The 16,409-nt window shown below is 35.0% G+C and overlaps 1 protein-coding gene across 8 annotated transcripts in view; it reads left to right on the top strand.

Annotated features, from left to right (window-relative positions):
- PSPC1 (paraspeckle component 1) overlaps window positions 1–16,409 on the top strand; it is a 53,157-nt gene that overhangs the window by 20,090 nt on the left and 16,658 nt on the right. The window contains exons 7-9 of one of the 8 annotated variants that reach the window (XM_061374396.1): window positions 7,391–7,448; window positions 11,487–11,656; window positions 15,080–15,552. The exons of 3 other annotated variants lie outside the window; for them this stretch is intronic. In XM_061374396.1, coding sequence (XP_061230380.1) covers window positions 7,391–7,448; window positions 11,487–11,656; window positions 15,080–15,265 — 414 coding nt within the window. In that variant the 3' untranslated portion in view covers window positions 15,266–15,552. Of the gene's footprint in view, window positions 1–7,390; window positions 7,449–8,919; window positions 9,340–11,486; window positions 11,657–15,079; window positions 15,553–16,409 lie in introns of those variants that run through there. 4 more of the 8 variants (XR_009728617.1, XR_009728618.1, XM_061374397.1 and 1 more) reach the window with 4 other exon arrangements.

The raw sequence follows: 16,409 nt of genomic DNA, 5'->3' as shown, positions 1-16,409 counted from the left end.
TATATAGTATCTACTTAGGAAAAATTGTTAATATAGAAATCTGACAAAGTCATATTTAGTGCACTGTGACTACTTAGTGCTGCTTTTCAAGTGTTCAAAGTTAATTTTGCAAATTTATATTATACTTTCTAACCAAGTAGTAGTAAGATTTTTTTTCATAAGCACTTCATTATATAGCTGGTTAATTTTTATTCCAGGTAAATATGCATGACTTCCATCTTGAATCTTGCAGTTGGGGAAGATTGTTGTTTTGAATTGGTCCAGTATTTACTCTGTTTTAATATTTACCTAGATTTCTTTCCTGTGAAAGAAAAGAAAGAAAAACTTAACATTTGGGAAATGTAAAACACAGCATTTGTTTATAACACACAATTTTCAGTTAAATATTTTAGTCTATTTCTGCATGATGGTACAGTTAGCCCAGACTTTGTTACCAGTTAAACAGCCCTTCAGCTCCATACCTGTCAGGGTGAATTATGGAGTGCATTTGAAATCAAATTATTTGCAACTTACTCTGTGGAAGTAAGGTATTCTCCATGCTCCTGTGAATGCCTGTTCTGATGTTTAATTGTTATAATGCCATTTCTTTAGCTAAAATAAATCCAGAATAGTTTGAAGCTGCAGCATAAAATGCCTCTGAAGATGTGAATATGTTGTGAATGTAATGTAATCATTACGTCTGTAAGTAGTGAACTTGGTGATACGGTGGATATTGCTTTCAGAAAGTAGTTTTGCAGGTAAGTAAATAGTTAAATGCCTTAAATTGATTACAGATTAAAAAGAACTGTATTATGTTCAGCTGCTGAACTGAGTCTTAATTAGCTTTTAATGTCATTACTCTTAATTCAAAAAAACAATGGCTCTTGTCTCTGTCAGAATCCAGTTCCAAGGCAGAATGCTGTAATGAGGAAGTTGCTATTAAGAGAGTTAATATATAGATACCTTCATATTTTCATTTTTATTTTTTATAAAGGGTAGCCAGATCTGGTAAAGAAGTTACATTCTCTAAGCACTGTTGTGAAAAATGATTTCTGATTTTTACCTTACAATATTTGAGAAGCAGATTGCATTAATAAGATTTTGCAGCTGCTATAGGTGACAGTCTTTGAGTACTGACGTGTACAACGAGATTTATGTTGCAGTTTCTGGGAGCCTCCTCTCTCCTTCATGCTCATAAATTTGAGGGATCTCCAGGTGATCTTTGGCCTTACCTCATTTAGGTTAGCTTAGTAGCTCTCTCTTCTGTATGAAATAGTATTTTTTTTCATGGGATAACTGAATGCTGCTTGTTAGTGAGTTGTCCCCAGAATGTCTTTGTGGGCAGTATCTGTGCAATTAAAATGCTTCCTTTTCCAAAACTATCAGGGTAGACCTGACTTAAACAATGTATGAGGACTGATGTATGGGTTGATGGTGAGAATTGAAAGGAAGTCAGCTTTTCTTCAGAATGGGTTTTGCATCCAGCTGTAGGAGGACAACAAAATCCCAAAGCATGGGAGGATCACAGTTATTTAATGCTACTTCCCCCCCCCCCCCCAATAAACCTGCAAAACCCATTAACTTGCATGTTTTGGAAGGTAGAATCTAGTTTTACCTAAAAAAAAAGGAAGATCTTAAATTGTCTTCCATGTTGTAAAGATCAGAATTGGCTGGTATTAAAGGTGAATTTGAGAGAATATGTAACTTTCTTTTTAAAAACAGCTTTTTCTAAATCTGTGGGAAGTGTTGAGTGTGTGTACATTCTCTTGCACATAAAATCGCAATTCATTTCTACCTTTGCCAGTGTTAATGTGTGTTATTTGATGCACTGAGAAGCTTTTCAATACTTGTTTGTTCCCAAAACAGAAAGCATAGACATAGTGCATGGAGGTTTTTTCCAAATACACTCCTATACTTTTGCTGTTAATTAGCTTTAGAAGAAATTCCCCTGTTTTAATAGCATTGATACTTCCTTTACAATCTTACTGAAATGAGGAACGTAGTAAATGGAGTGGACTAAAATAAATCTTTTTTCTATAAGGGAAATCAGATTATTTTCTTTTAAACTGCTATAATTATCCCTGGTTTACTACCATTAGGAATGCCTTTCCAACTTGTAGCATTTACTGGAATATATGTATCTGTATTATTTTTTTATGCAATGCTTACTGCTTTTTTTCCTAATGTGCTGGGTTTTTTTTTAATGTTCAGGATTTTAATGGTGTAGCTTAGTTATTTCCATCAACTTTATTCAAGACTTGAGTCACCAAGGAGGAGATGGGCTTTAACTCGCTGCTTTAGCCATGTTAGAATGTTTTTCTCAAAGATTTGAGTCCTGTTGATGGCTATTAAACCTAGTAAAAATTCATTTAATTAGACTTTCTAATTAAAACAGGGCTTTGTAGTTTCCTGTATGCTACATGTTTTATATCTACATTTACTGTAGTTGTTATCTAGTTTCATATATTTGCTTGTCTAATTTGGGGTGAGGTAAAAGCTTTTTTTTCCCCCAAATTCCTGGGTTCATAGAATTCTTGAGTAGTTTAGGCTGGAAGAAATCTAGAATGATGCCCAGCTCAGAGGAGGGATTAGCTCTGGATTTAGGTTGCAGTGCATGTGATTGAATAAACTGAACTGGAATATTGTAACTTTCGGATCTTACAAATAGATCTTGATGAATAAACCAAAGAGGTAAAGGTGACAAGAGGGCTGGGTGGAAGGCTTCTGTTACTTCAACTCTGCAGGCAGTTCTGGTGAGCTAGTCATTGGAACTAAATAGAATATTCTTAGGAAATGAGAAATAATGCACAATCAGAAGTATCCCATAAATGCTAGTTTTGCCATTCCAAGCTAGCAGTTCGAACCACTTGTATGATTTGTCTTTAAGATATAGGTTTCTTACACAAAATTTCAATTTTGTGCAAGGTTTAAAGCCATATGCCAGTTTCTTCTCTATTCTTCTCTGGAGAAGCCTTTGAAAATTTTCTTTTCTAGAAAGAAATTTATGAAATAAACCACTCTAGAAAGGAATAATGATTTCTGGGAGGGGTTACAGAAGTGTCATACCTGTTTTGAAAATGTCTGCTAGGAAATAGAATGCAGTTCCATCTTAATGGAAACAGGTGAGCATTAACAGCACTGTGAATTACATTTTGCTCTAAACACACAATCTAGATAAAGCGCTAATTAAGTTACTGATTTTAATGTACAAGTTTATGTGTTAAGTGTTCTTTTTCTGATTAGACAAATTCTTGATGCCATGTCTTGGCGTTATTTTGGTCACTATTCCTTAGCTGAAAGGTGAGTGAATAGTTCTGTGTTAATTGGGAAGCAAATTTCTTGTCCACAAACACTTTGAGAAAAACTGTGATCTGGTAATATTTCTGTTGCTACATTGCTTTTTGCTGGTCTAGAACACTGTATGACGTATTTATTCCATGGCATAATTTTCTTGAGAGTTTTTTACCATCATTTGGAGACAAGATTTTTAATTTTTGTCAGGCTGCTGCAATTGCAAGGCCTGCTTGTGGGAGTACCAAATAGTATTGGTTTGTCAGTTAAAAAAATACCAACTTTTATGGCTCCTTCTATTTTTGTTTTCAGTATGACAAGTGAATTGCATCTGATATATTCTCCTATATCAGTTCTTAGGTGTCTTTTCAAAACTCTTAGTTTCATGGATTTAGAGACTGAATAAAAAAAAAATCCTAATATATTTAGGAAACCCCCATATTAAAAAATAACCAACAACCAGCAGAATCATCTTGGCAGTTCTCTGTATACTTAAACTATTGATATCAATAGTGATTGAGGTGTAAGAACAGTGTGCATTATATATCTCAGCTTTTTAAGAAGTCGTTTCTAGTACTTGTGAAAAAGGTACAATATAGATGTAATTTGAAAACTGTAAAGTTTTTATGTAGATTACTTTTTACAGTTGATGTTAAAATGAGTTGAAGTTGTAAGGCAATCTCATTTTTAATGTAATTAGCAAGTGTAATGCAGTAATTGCCATCATAGCAGTTTTTCTAAAAGCAGAGTACTTGGATGAATCAGACCTTCTCGAGGGTTGTTTTCATTAGTGAGTTCTGAAGTATTTGACAAGAATCCTGGACTAGAATTATTTTGGAAAGCTTTCTTTTGATACGTGTTAGACAATTAGCTTTTTACAAAAGAATCTTATTCTTTATTTGCTTCTGTCTTTTTGGTTTGGTTTTGTTTGTGAGTTGGGTTTGGTTTTGTTTTTAATCTCTCAAAAGTTAAATTACACTTTGTTGCACATTCTCTGTCTTATGGCTTTCTGTTTACCAATGTCCATATCATCAATTTTTCTTGTTCTCTTTCAGTTTAAGTTGTTTTCCCAGGTACCGGGTGACTTCAGAACTATTAATTGCTTCCCTATATTTCTCTAGTATATGTTTAGTCCTCTCTTGCTGCTCAGCTTCCCCCTGTTATAGTTAGTTATGAATGCCTTCAGAGAAGGGACTGAAACCAGGCTGCTACTCAACAGAAGAACGGGCAGTCGCATACTGAGGAAAAAGAAGCACTGAAAAGATAATGCTGTTGTTGTCTTCTGCAAAGGGCTTGAGTATCAACCAGCATTGGTTCTACTACTCTGTCCTAACTGTTGGTATTCCTTCCTCTGTCATACTGTGGATAATACCCATGGAATGGTTGACCTAACCTACCTGCAATAACTTGTTTTTGTTCACATAATAAATAGTTACCTAGGACATGATTATGTCATATCCTGGATGGGGGGATCGGACTGAATTTTTGTGATCATCTGGACTCCTGCAAATACAGGTTTTGGCAAATTATCTAAAGACATGTTTTTATAGTTAGTATGTTAGGCATTTAATTACATTAATATTATATGCTGTCAACTAACATTTGAAATTGAGTATTTTCTCTGTCAGGGGATTTAGCTTATATTTGTTAATTCCATATTCCCTGTGCTGAAAATTCAAAGAACATAAGTATTGAATATGCAGCAGTAGGAATAATAGTAATTCTTGCAGGCACGTTAATAGATAAAAGGCAGCAGAGACTGTAAGGTGTGTTTGTGGATCATGACTCTATAGCTGAATGTTTTTTATATAGTAATGATTCAATACCAAAGTTAAAGCTACAAAATAGTGAATAATTACTTTGGGTTTTGTAACAGGTTTGACTAGACTAAAAAAAGTAAAAATTGCAGGTTTTACCCCTCACTTGTAAAGCCTACTGTTAATTAAAGACTGGTAACATTTCAGGATGGGAAAAGATCTGGTTTATTGCTTTTTCTAAAAAAGTATGTTACAGCTTGCCAATGCTTCTATCCTTTGCAAAGAAAATGAGTTAAGTTCTAATAATTAGTACAGCTTTATAGCTCTCTACTCAAAATCCTTATCTAGCTGCCATTGCACTTGGCCCTGCCTTATATGGCACCTTTGATACTTTAAAAAAATCCCAACAAACTCAGACTTACAGTTGAACCTGAGATGCATCTAGTAAGTTCTATGCAGTAATTTAAAATAAGGTGCTTTCCCTTGTTAGCTGAAGAGTATCTCTTAGCTGTTTGTGGCCTGTCCTGTTTTCACATATGCACGTGTGTGCATGCACAGTCTCAATGTAAACTTACAGCCATGGTGTTTTTCTACCACGTTGGACTAGGTTTTGACATTAGAGATGAAACACTGCTTTCCGTTCTGTGTCTTCATGTCAGGGCTGAAGTAAAAGCAGACAATGTTGACAAAAGTTGTATGCTGATTTTGTGACTTTACTCATTCGTATCAATTTGTGGGTATGATTGATCCTAATAAGGCTGCCGATTTTATTTAAAATGTCTGTTGGCATTACTGTGAAGGGTCCGACAAAGTTAGTTGCATGTCCATTTTTAAAGTTTTAACATGGCTTCTAGGGTCACAAGAAGGGTTCCTTCTTGGTGTTTAACAACAGCCTTTCATAGCTGGACCTTTAAACCTGTTTGTGTCTTCTGGTTACGAAGCCTTATTTTGCTTCACAGTAAGCCATGCTCTTTTGAAGATAATGTATAATCTTATTGTAAGTACATTTTCTAGGTAAATATTAGCTACCAGAAACAAAGTTATGGACCTGAATCTTACGTCATTTATCATATGAGAATTTCCCATACCAGAATATTTTACAAAGCTGTTGACTGTCAGATGTTGGTGTCTGCTACTTTAATTGTATGAAGATAGATACTTTTAAGTGTGAGAATGTGACTGAACGAAAAGGAGTTCATGAAACTGTAAAAATACTGTAAATATGTTTTTATTAATATTTCCATGTAAAGGTTGCTTATACCAAGACTTAAACAATTGCCTAGTATATGGCATTATTTCTAAAGCACATCTGAACTATTAATACTCTTAAATCATAAGTGCAGTGATTTTTCTGATAACTTTTTTGGATATGCTTATTCTCGGCACACTTGTGTTCACTTGAGTGGAATACACTTCAACATTCTTCCAGAAAATTAAGAAGGATTTTGGTATAAGTTTCATTAGTTTTTATGTTGAACTGGAAATTTGTTCCTATTTCCTCCTTCTGTTGTTAACTGTAATACTAATATCCCTTAGAAATATTTGTGATAGTGTACTTTTCTTTCCCCAAAGTAATGATTTTTGCTACTCTGCGCACTGCCTTTTCAGTATTGCTTCACAACAGGCCATGGTTCGCTATCACTAATGTCAGAACTATTTGTTGTTGGATGACTGACCATCAAATGAATTTGGCATGTTACTTATTTGTTTAATATAAATGCATGTTGTAGAGTTTATGTTGATACTGCATTTTTATTCTGGTTTAAAAAGGATGGTCAGTGTTTGAGCTAATGTATAAATAGCATGATAAACCTCAGCAAAAATGTACTGTCACCAAGTTAAGTTAAAACTATTTGAACAAAAATAACTGTCAGGTTGAATTTAAATACCATAATTTAACACATCAGAGCTTGGTTTCCAGTCAATAAAAGAATTTGTGAGTCATGAAACCAGACTGACTTATTATTGAACCATGGCCTGTAAGCAATACTGTAATTAAAAAACCTTTATTTACAGTTAAAAGGTAAATATTATTAATGAAAAATACTTCACTGTGTGAAAATGGATTCATTTGCAGTTGATAACATAACTGTTTAGGAGTATTAGACTGCTGTGTCTGATAAATGAAACTTGTGATATTTAACCTTTAACATTACGCAGAAATGTACAGCATTGCTACATTGATCTTATTATTCCATTTCATCTTATAAGAACAGTGGAGTATAGTTAATTTTATTCCTTGTACATTTTTGTAATCAATGGAAACTTTTGAAACTTGAATTTTTTTTATTTTCATGGAGTAACTAGGAATGTTTTAAGTTGTAAGAATGACAGGTTGACATGAAAACTATGTTTACTTTCAGAGAGAACAGGAAATGAGAATGGGTGATATGGGTCCTCGTGGAGCAATAAACATGGGAGGTAGGGATCTGAAGGAAAAAGGCTTCTGTAATGTAAACCTTCCTTTTCTTTGGGACTGTACATGTTACTCAAGCACTACTATTTAGTGACAAGTACTCGTAAAAAGGAGTAAACAGTATCAGGAAAAAAGAAGCAACACATACTTAGCTTCCAGATAGCTGTTTTTCCCCCCCAAGGTGTATCTTCAAGTACCTGTGGGGGAAAAATACCATGTTCAAGTTGAGAAACAAAAAGGCAGGGAAAGGTGATATTCTAGAAATTATCTGATAGAAATTGACTGATCTGTTCAGAAAGTATTTGGCATTCTTTTGGTGGACAGCCTGTTCAGAGAAGCTGGGACTGCAATTCCATGCAATGAAATGGTGCAGAGCTCAAAATTGGTAAGCTTTTGTTGGTGTATCTGACAAAAGCTTAACAAATAACATCGTTGGTGGTGGTGTACTAGTCTGTGCAGGCCTATATTTGCAAATATCCTCAGTACGCCTTTGTGACTTAAAATATTGTCACTTCCAAAAACTTACTGTGAAGTCTAGAAAAGTACATTCTTAATAATTGGTGTTTGCTTTGTATATGCAGACTGAAACTATGGAATCTTGCTTAATCAGAATATCTGCTTTTAAACAAGAGTGAAACTTCGAATATTTATTTAAAACCCCAAATCTTACTAAACTCTATTAACTGTCAATATGTGTTCCCTTGGAAACTTCCTGATGTTCATTTGGAATAAATTAAGATGATAATTAAAAGAAAAGTCAATACTATTCTTGTGTAATTTAAATTTCCAAGTACGTACAAACCTTGGTAAATGTTGTTGCTTGACCTTTTGAGTAATGTGTATTTATAGATGAGTGCATCTGATCCAGGTATTAGAGTACATTATTTACCATTTCCTTGTATTTATTGGGACACATTTATCAATACAGGCTTGCTTTTTTGTTTTCTTTTTTTTTCTTCGATGAAGATGAAGGCTTTTAAAAATAACTCTAAAGGAAGAGTGAACTTAAATACAAATAATAAGCTGAAGAATAAATTTGGACTAAGCTTTTTATATAGTTTTACTTCTGCAGATCATTGCAATCTACTTGAAAATTCCATTTAATTAGGTTACTTTGTAAATATTGATGCTGAAGTCCAGATCTTTATTTGTCCACATCCACAAGATAGACTTTTTACATACAGATTGTAAATATGCATTTCTATCAGTCAGTTCACAGACACTTTCTTGCAAGGTTTTAATGCTTAAGAGTGATGTTCATAGTTTTGCTTTGTAAGCTTTGTGCTATGATTTGATTTTACACTTCATACAAATGCTCTTAGAAATAAATGTGTAGTTCCAAAAGAAGTCACAGTAACAGTGAACTGCTGTTTTAAAAAGGGAAAATAACCCTGGCAAATAGGTAAAAAGATAATGTTTGTTTCAATAGTATCTCGATTTTAGGTTAGATTGTTATAGAGGGCTTTTTTTGTCCAGCACATTAACCCCACCACTACAACCAAAAGACCTGACCCGAAAAATGTGCAGTAGACCCTTAAATAGTAGACCTTTAATTGTTGATCTTTGCATCCTTTCTCAACATTTCTGTTGAAATTATAACTTTATTTTTAACTGGCCTTTACCTGTGCCATCTGTGATTTATTCATCATGTGGGACAGTGGGGAGCTGGACTAGATTCATTAATGGAAATACCTTCAGCATAGTGCATTACAAAGCAAGTTACCCTTGTGACAGACTTAGTTGGTGTTGGGCTGACTTGTGCAGGACTAGTAATTTTTACATTGATTTTTGCAGCAAACAAGTTCTGAGAGAATCTGTATGCCTTGGTGTAGCATTTAACTGGATTTATAATGCTAAGTGCTGCTCATAAACTTTTCCATATGGAAAAATAAAGGAATATTTTTAAATATGTCTACATGATGAGGATTGATTATTGCTTTTTGGCAGCTGTGGTATAGACCTTGTCATGTGCAGTTCAGGTGGAGTGTACATTTTCAGCCCTTCAGGTTGCAGAAAGACTTTTATCATCTCTGACATTATGGTATGAGCGCTGGTGTCTGCTTTCCATCTGTTGCTGAACCAGGTCTGGTGAATTAACTGCTAACATCAGTGTCCTACCAAAAAGAACAGGCCAATTAAGTGATTAGCTCATAGGGTCTGCTTTGGAGCCAGGAGAACTTCAGAGGTATTGCTGAAGTGCCACTGTAGCCTCTTGCTGACACCATGCAGGGCCCCACTCTCTCCTTGCATTACGTTCTGTAGTTGTACTGTCAGAGCTGACTCTGCCTCAAACTGGCTTAATACTATAGAGGCTTTATAGATACATCATCCTGGAAGCAAAATGGATGTATTTGTGTGATACAGAGGATAAACCCTTGTTACAGTTGAAGGATAAATGAATGCTCCCTGTGTGTGGCCAGCTGGCTGAATTTAATTAGGCTGGAAAGCAAGCCAGTGGCATGTAATAGAGCACTGACTGCTTTTAGGTAATGGCGCTACTACCAGCACGAAGCACTGCCATCATGATAGTCCTGCAGAGTACTTCTAGCCTCTGAAAACAAAGGTTTAGCCATGTATTGAAAGTTTAAATGTCTCCTTTTCCTTCTATATTTAGTCATTGAATGATGCTAAAAATCAGTTTTAGGGTATATTTAAGTGTAATTCTCTTAAATTTTAACAGTCTTCTACCTGCTACATTAACATGCTTGTGGGTAGGACAGAAGCATCCGTCTTGTGTATACCTTCGTTTTGGCTTAGTATCATAGAGAGAGGTCCTGGAGTTTCTCATTATTAAGATCAAATGAGTTCTGCGTTTCAAAATTGCAGGGTTTTTCTCTATTGCTTCTAATAATCTTGTTTAGCACTTTACATGTGCTACTGTATTGCATGGATTGTTTTTGCTAAGGAGCTTGCAGTTGGCATAATATATGTGATCCAGCTGAGGTCAGCAATTATAACAGCAATATCTTGGGTGCAGTGTTTTCACTGACTGCTGTGGTATTTGTACTCGGGGCAAGTAATAAAGATGCAGTTTTGCATAGCTGGAAATACTACTACTCTATCTGTGGTAAATGGCCTGCTTACAATGATTAACATTTATAAGTTCGTACTAAAGGAAGTACAGTTGTGAAGAGATGTGAGAGGGTGACTTTTGAAATAAAAATTAAGAAGTTTATTAGACTAGCAACATGTCACATTTCTTGTTATTTTTGTATGTTGTCATGACTTAAAATGTAGGCTGGTTTCGGAGGCTTGTCATTTTCCATTCTCAAATTTTGGATGCACAAAAGCTTTCGGTGCTGAGAAGGGTGGATTGTTGTTGGGGGCAGGGGGAAACAACAGTGCATCAGCACGGGTCCTGAAGTTGTTTGTATTTCTTACATCTTTAAGCAGATGTAAACAATGTATATAATCAGACTTTTTTTCCTTTTTTTAACATGACAAAATGCTGTGAAGGCAATTTTACAAACCTGTTGAGTTTGATAATGGGTACTGGCAAGAATGGCGTTTCCTAGCATGTGTTATCATATAAATGGTCTCCTCAGAAGATGTTTTTAAGCTTTTTTTTCTGTCTCTTACTGTGAATCAGAATTTTGGAGGAGACTGATGTTGAGTACCATCTCTAGTGTTGCTTTTAGACCTTAGACTAATGTAATATATATACAGTTACCATAATACCCTAAAGAGCCAAATTGCCTTATACAGCTGCCAGTTACTGCAAAATCATTTGGTATTTTTGCTTGTGGTGCGTATATATGCTATATGAACACTTCAGTTCCTGCACAGAAACCGTACAGCTATGTTTAGCTCTAAAGTTCAGGATTCTCAAATACGTGAGGCAGATTGTGCAATGCAAGATACCAGAGATTAACAAAAATCTGTTTAAAAGCAGATGATTGAAATAAATGTACAGTCTCAAAGAATTTTTTTTGTATTACTTCAAGTATTGGAAGTCTTGTACATTTGGCTTTTTAAATATTGTAAATTGTTTATTATTGTAAAATTCAGATAGGACAGCTCTAAGTATAGATTGTTTTGCATAGATGCGTTTAGCCCAGCACCTGCTGGTAACCAAGGCCCTCCTCCAATGATGGGTATGAATATGAACAACAGAGGAACTTTACCTGGCCCTGCAATGGGTCCTGGTCCTTCCATGGGACCAGAAGGAGCTGCAAATATGGGAACACCAATGATGCCAGATAATGGAACAGTGGTAACGTATCACAAATTTAATTACTTTGAATAGCTGTCATGTCTCATGGCCAATTTTTGTTACCAGAGATATTTTCACACTGAGTAAGCACGTTACATATTTTGAAACTGTTAAAAGCACTTGATAAAACTTGTTCATGTAAATGACTAGAACAGAAAAGGAAATCTTTATTTGATATTACTATGAAAATCCTACTTAGGAGCAAGGTGAATTCCTTGATCAGTAACTAGACTTTAAATTGAGATTAGAATGTATAGCACACATGGGAGAATTTTACCTATGACCTGTTAAGAACACTCATTTCTGTGAAATGAAGAAGGAACAACATATCAGAGTAATATGTAAATTTAGGCATTGGCTGTTTCTGTGAAACTAAATTCAGTGTATTAGCTTGTTGAGTTTTTCGATGAGCAGTTCAATGTCAGAAGCTGTGTAGTGTGAAGATATCTTTGTGTAAACTGTTTAATTTCTTAAAGCAGCTTTAGTGGGTTTTGAATTTCCTTTCTAACACCGTTGAAAGCATGAGATTATGACAGTAATTATGCCACTTAGAAAATAAGTGTGCCAGCAGCTGTTAGGGATAACTGTCATATCAGTAGAGGAAATCCAGTATTGCCCAGTAGCCAAGAGTGATAGGGAATGTCTTGTATACATCTGGTATTTTTTTATTAACAGCAGGTATGCCATTGGGATGCAGTTAAACCACTAGCCATTTTTGCTCTGTTCTCATAGCCAGCACTTTTCCTAGCTGTAATGTCTTAATGTAGAGAAACAACAGTATAATTTTTAATCTGTTTTTTACACATTTTTCAGTATTATTCTGTAAATAGATACTGGGATGTTCTAGTGGTGGTGTGATATAAATGAGTATAAACAGCAGTCGCCTTATAGTTTTATTGGAACACAAGCATTTTGTAGCATATATTTTTTATATATGCCTTTTCAGCAGTACCTGTCTGCAGTTGAGTAATCTGTATAATGAAGTTTGGACAAAGCTCTTTGTTCCTTACAGGAAAATTAGGTTTTGATTAAGCAAATAAAAAATATGTATTGTTACACATAACAAGCCTGATCTTTACCAGTTGAAGGAGAAGATCTCACTTCACATCATAAGCGAGCTCATTTTATTAGTTGTACCAGTAGAGCAGGGGGGAGGGGAAGGGGGATACTTTTCACAAAATACTGTTTTCAGAAATGCTTTTTCTGGAGACCACTGTGCACTGGTCTCCTGGAACATTGTCTTGTGACTATACAGGCATGGGAAAAGAGGTATAAGGAAAAGAAACGTTATCTTAAATCATGGTATCTATCTCAAACTGTTGTTTTTCTACATAAAGTCATTCCAGGTATGGAAATGTAGGGAATATACTGACAACTCAAAAGTGCATGTTTAAATTTTTTTAATACCATTTTCTTCTGCATGCTACTGAAGGACAAATAAGATACTTGGTTTGTGTTGGGTTTTGTTTGTTTGTTTTGTGGGATTTTGTTTTTGTTTGGGGGATTGTGTTTTGGGTTGTTTGGGTGGAATTTTTGTTTGTTTTCAGTTGTTTTCAGTTTGGACTTTTGGACATCTTTAATTTGAGGAGCAGGCCCCTAATGAAAGGCACGGCCAAAAGGTCTTTTTGCTGTTGTTGGCAAGACACTAAAGATTCCTTAAGGGCTGTCTACTAAGTAAGCCCTGTAAGAGTTTAACTTCAGTTTCCACTGAGGGAAATGGAGAATATGCTTTATAGAGCAGAAATACAGTTTATAATTTTTTTTAATTTCAATTTTATGTTCTTCAGAAGTCTTTTAGGGGAAGGTTGGAGCAATCTTGGTTTTGTTCCACTGCAGTCTTTTGAAACATAGTCTTTGAAAATAACATTTGAAGAATAGCTCTTCCTCCTGCACCCCCCCTTTTTGTTGTAGGTAAACAGTAGGTAAACGTCTGGCGAGAGGGGTCTTTGGTGGAAAGAGGACTTGACATTTTGTCCACAAGTCAAATGGTAAAAATTATTAGGAGTATGTCATAAGCTCCTATTTGCTGAAGTTCAGCTCCATCACTAACAAGCTGGCATGAGTTAAAGATAACATTTTAAATAATTTTTAACCAGTGCTACAGGTTTTAAGGTACCTGTGGCTGTAGTAGATATTTATGCAGCTGTTGAAGTTAACATTTTTAGTATTCAAAGTCAACTTTCAAACATTGCACATGTACACAAGCATGATTTAAGTTGCATTTGTTTTTATATAGATATAACGCTGTTTTAAAATTTTATATATATATATGAATTAGCAGACTCTAGAACTGTTGAGATCTGTTACTGGAGTTAGACTTTCAGAAGAATTCTTCTCTGATTCAGGCATATCAAGTGCTAGTGTTGAATATTTGTGTTGAACTCTGAATACCTGGGTGGTTAAGGTAGATCTCTGTACAAAAGGAATTTCTTCTGAAAGCATAACGGTCTTCAACCAGGTGAATGATGAATTATTTCAAGATGTGATTGTACCGTATATCAGTGCCTTTAATGGTTTCTTTGTTGGGTTAGTGTTTTGAATTTTATCATGTGGGGTTCTGTTTTTAAATACTTTCATAAATACTGAACTGTAAGTGCTCAGATGCATGTTTTCTGGTTTAGCTCTCAATTGCTATAGCCAAATACATGTGTGTAAGCACATATACATTTATTGGTATTAGGCACAGATCAAAGGGAACTAAATGTTGAACATTAACTGGATTTTCATCTTGTATTGATACCTCACATTAAGCTTTAGATACATATCATTTTTTTTGAAAACTAAGCATAGTCCAGTTATGGATTTTGTCACTAGTTGTGCCAGTTTATTTGGACTGTGTTTTAAAAGTCTAACTGAAGATTCCTAAAGTGGCATAGAAAACGATGGCTAGTATGGCTGGAAATACCCACAGGTGTCTGGGTATATATGCATATATTAATATTGAAAGAATAAACATGCAGTCTCTAGAAATACAAAAAATAAATACAAAAGCTGAGTGGGGTGATTTTTGTTTTGTTTTGTTTTTGTAGTTTGACAATGTTTCCGTGTCTGATGTATTCAAGCGGAAGTGTTGTGGTTTGTATGAAAGGCAGAACAGGGCTCAGGTATACAGTTACTGTTTGCTGTCTCTTATTACATAGAGAATATGTGTTGCTTCAGATATGCTTGAAAGGATGAAGTTACATTTGACACCAGAGTTGGTCTTAAGTTTTTAACTTTTTAATTGACTTTACAAATTTGGAGCGTAACATAAGCACTCTTAATTTCCAGTTCTTTTTCCATAATAACTAATTGAATTGCTCCTTTCTTCCCTTTATGTGTGATCCTGATTCTGCTGGACTGTCTGCTGAACTTCATGACAACATCACTTGTGGTTTTTGTTGTAACTCACATTTGGCATGGTTCCAAATGGACTTGTATTAGCATAATGAGAGATTCCCTCAAGGAGGTCCATCACAGATGGGTTCACCTCTGGTTAGTAGAACGGGCTCTGAAACTCCTCAGCCGCCAATGAGTGGTGTAGGTGCCGTGAGTGGTGGACCTGGTGGCTTTGGTAGAGGAAACCCAGGGGGCAACTTTGAAGGACCTAACAAGCGTCGCAGATACTAAAACTTACTTCATTCCTTACTGTTTAGAATTCCAGTAAAACTATACAGTGATATGCCTTTACAGATTTAGCTGTTATCTGGAAACGGTTTTATTGTTATTGTAGTCTTTAAGAAAACCCCAACAGTTTCTTTTGTAAAACTTTTTTTGTATTCAGTCATAGGCTTTGTAGTATAGAGCAGAAATGATGCGGATCATTATGTAAGGCAATGTGTTTGTTAGCAAAATACAATGTGTGACTATGTGTAAACTGTGCAGTTATCTGATTGCAATAAAATATAAAAATGAAAGGATTTTGGGAATGTTATTACTAATACTGGGTGAGAATAATTTTACGCTTAATTATAAGTGGCATCATTTTCATTCTTAGGTAGTTTCTACTATGTATCAAAGTTCTTTTGTTAATTAGTGAATCTGTTTAGCTAAACTGCATGTTGCAGTACATACCATGAGCAATTTATAACACAAATGCATTTGTTTGAAGAGCATCAGATTTTATATGAAGTGTTTTTAAGGGTACTGTGTCCTTGCATCTCAGTCTCCCTTTGCAAACTTAGTCACAAGAAGCTTATCAATGGAGTATATCTGTTAACCCACATTACTAGAATAACTTGGGGTGGGAACACTTCGGAAAAGGAATCTGTACGTATGTATATTTTATTCATAACAGTATGAATGAGTTTACCTAAACCATAGTTCTACAGAAGAAAAAATGTTGTGACATCTGTGTGTTCTACTGATTGTTGATTGCCATTGCAAAGAAGGAGACATTTGTGCAAGCTGGTTTAAAGCCTTTCACTGTGTAATGCATCATTATAGGTATGTTTCCACCAATGTGGTTTGAATAGAAATAAGTGTTACCAATGATTAACTATTTTAATTAGGAGGCAAGTATGTGTTGTCCAGTTAAAATAATTGTTTACTTATAGTAGAGTAATATGCATTTAAAAGGATTGCACATGAGTATTCTTGATATTTTACAGAATGATGAATCTGAAAAATTCCCATTGCCAATATGTCTCAGGCTAGATTTGCTGGTTGAGTTTTAAGATAAAGCTGATGAGGCTGTCAAGAAGCTTGTTATGATTCAGATTTTGTAAATCATGGAAGATGATGGAAAAGACCTATTGGTTCTATTCCTGTACTG

The sequence above is a fragment of the Neopsephotus bourkii genome, unplaced genomic scaffold, assembly GCF_033783945.1.
Source record: "Neopsephotus bourkii isolate Nb327-2 ecotype Australia unplaced genomic scaffold, CSIRO-AGI_Nbou_v1 NB_1638, whole genome shotgun sequence".
In the NCBI taxonomy this organism is placed as follows: Eukaryota; Metazoa; Chordata; class Aves; order Psittaciformes; family Psittacidae; genus Neopsephotus; species Neopsephotus bourkii.
The sequence above is the reverse complement of the archived record's forward strand: the minus strand, read 5'-3'. Positions and strand labels throughout refer to the sequence as shown.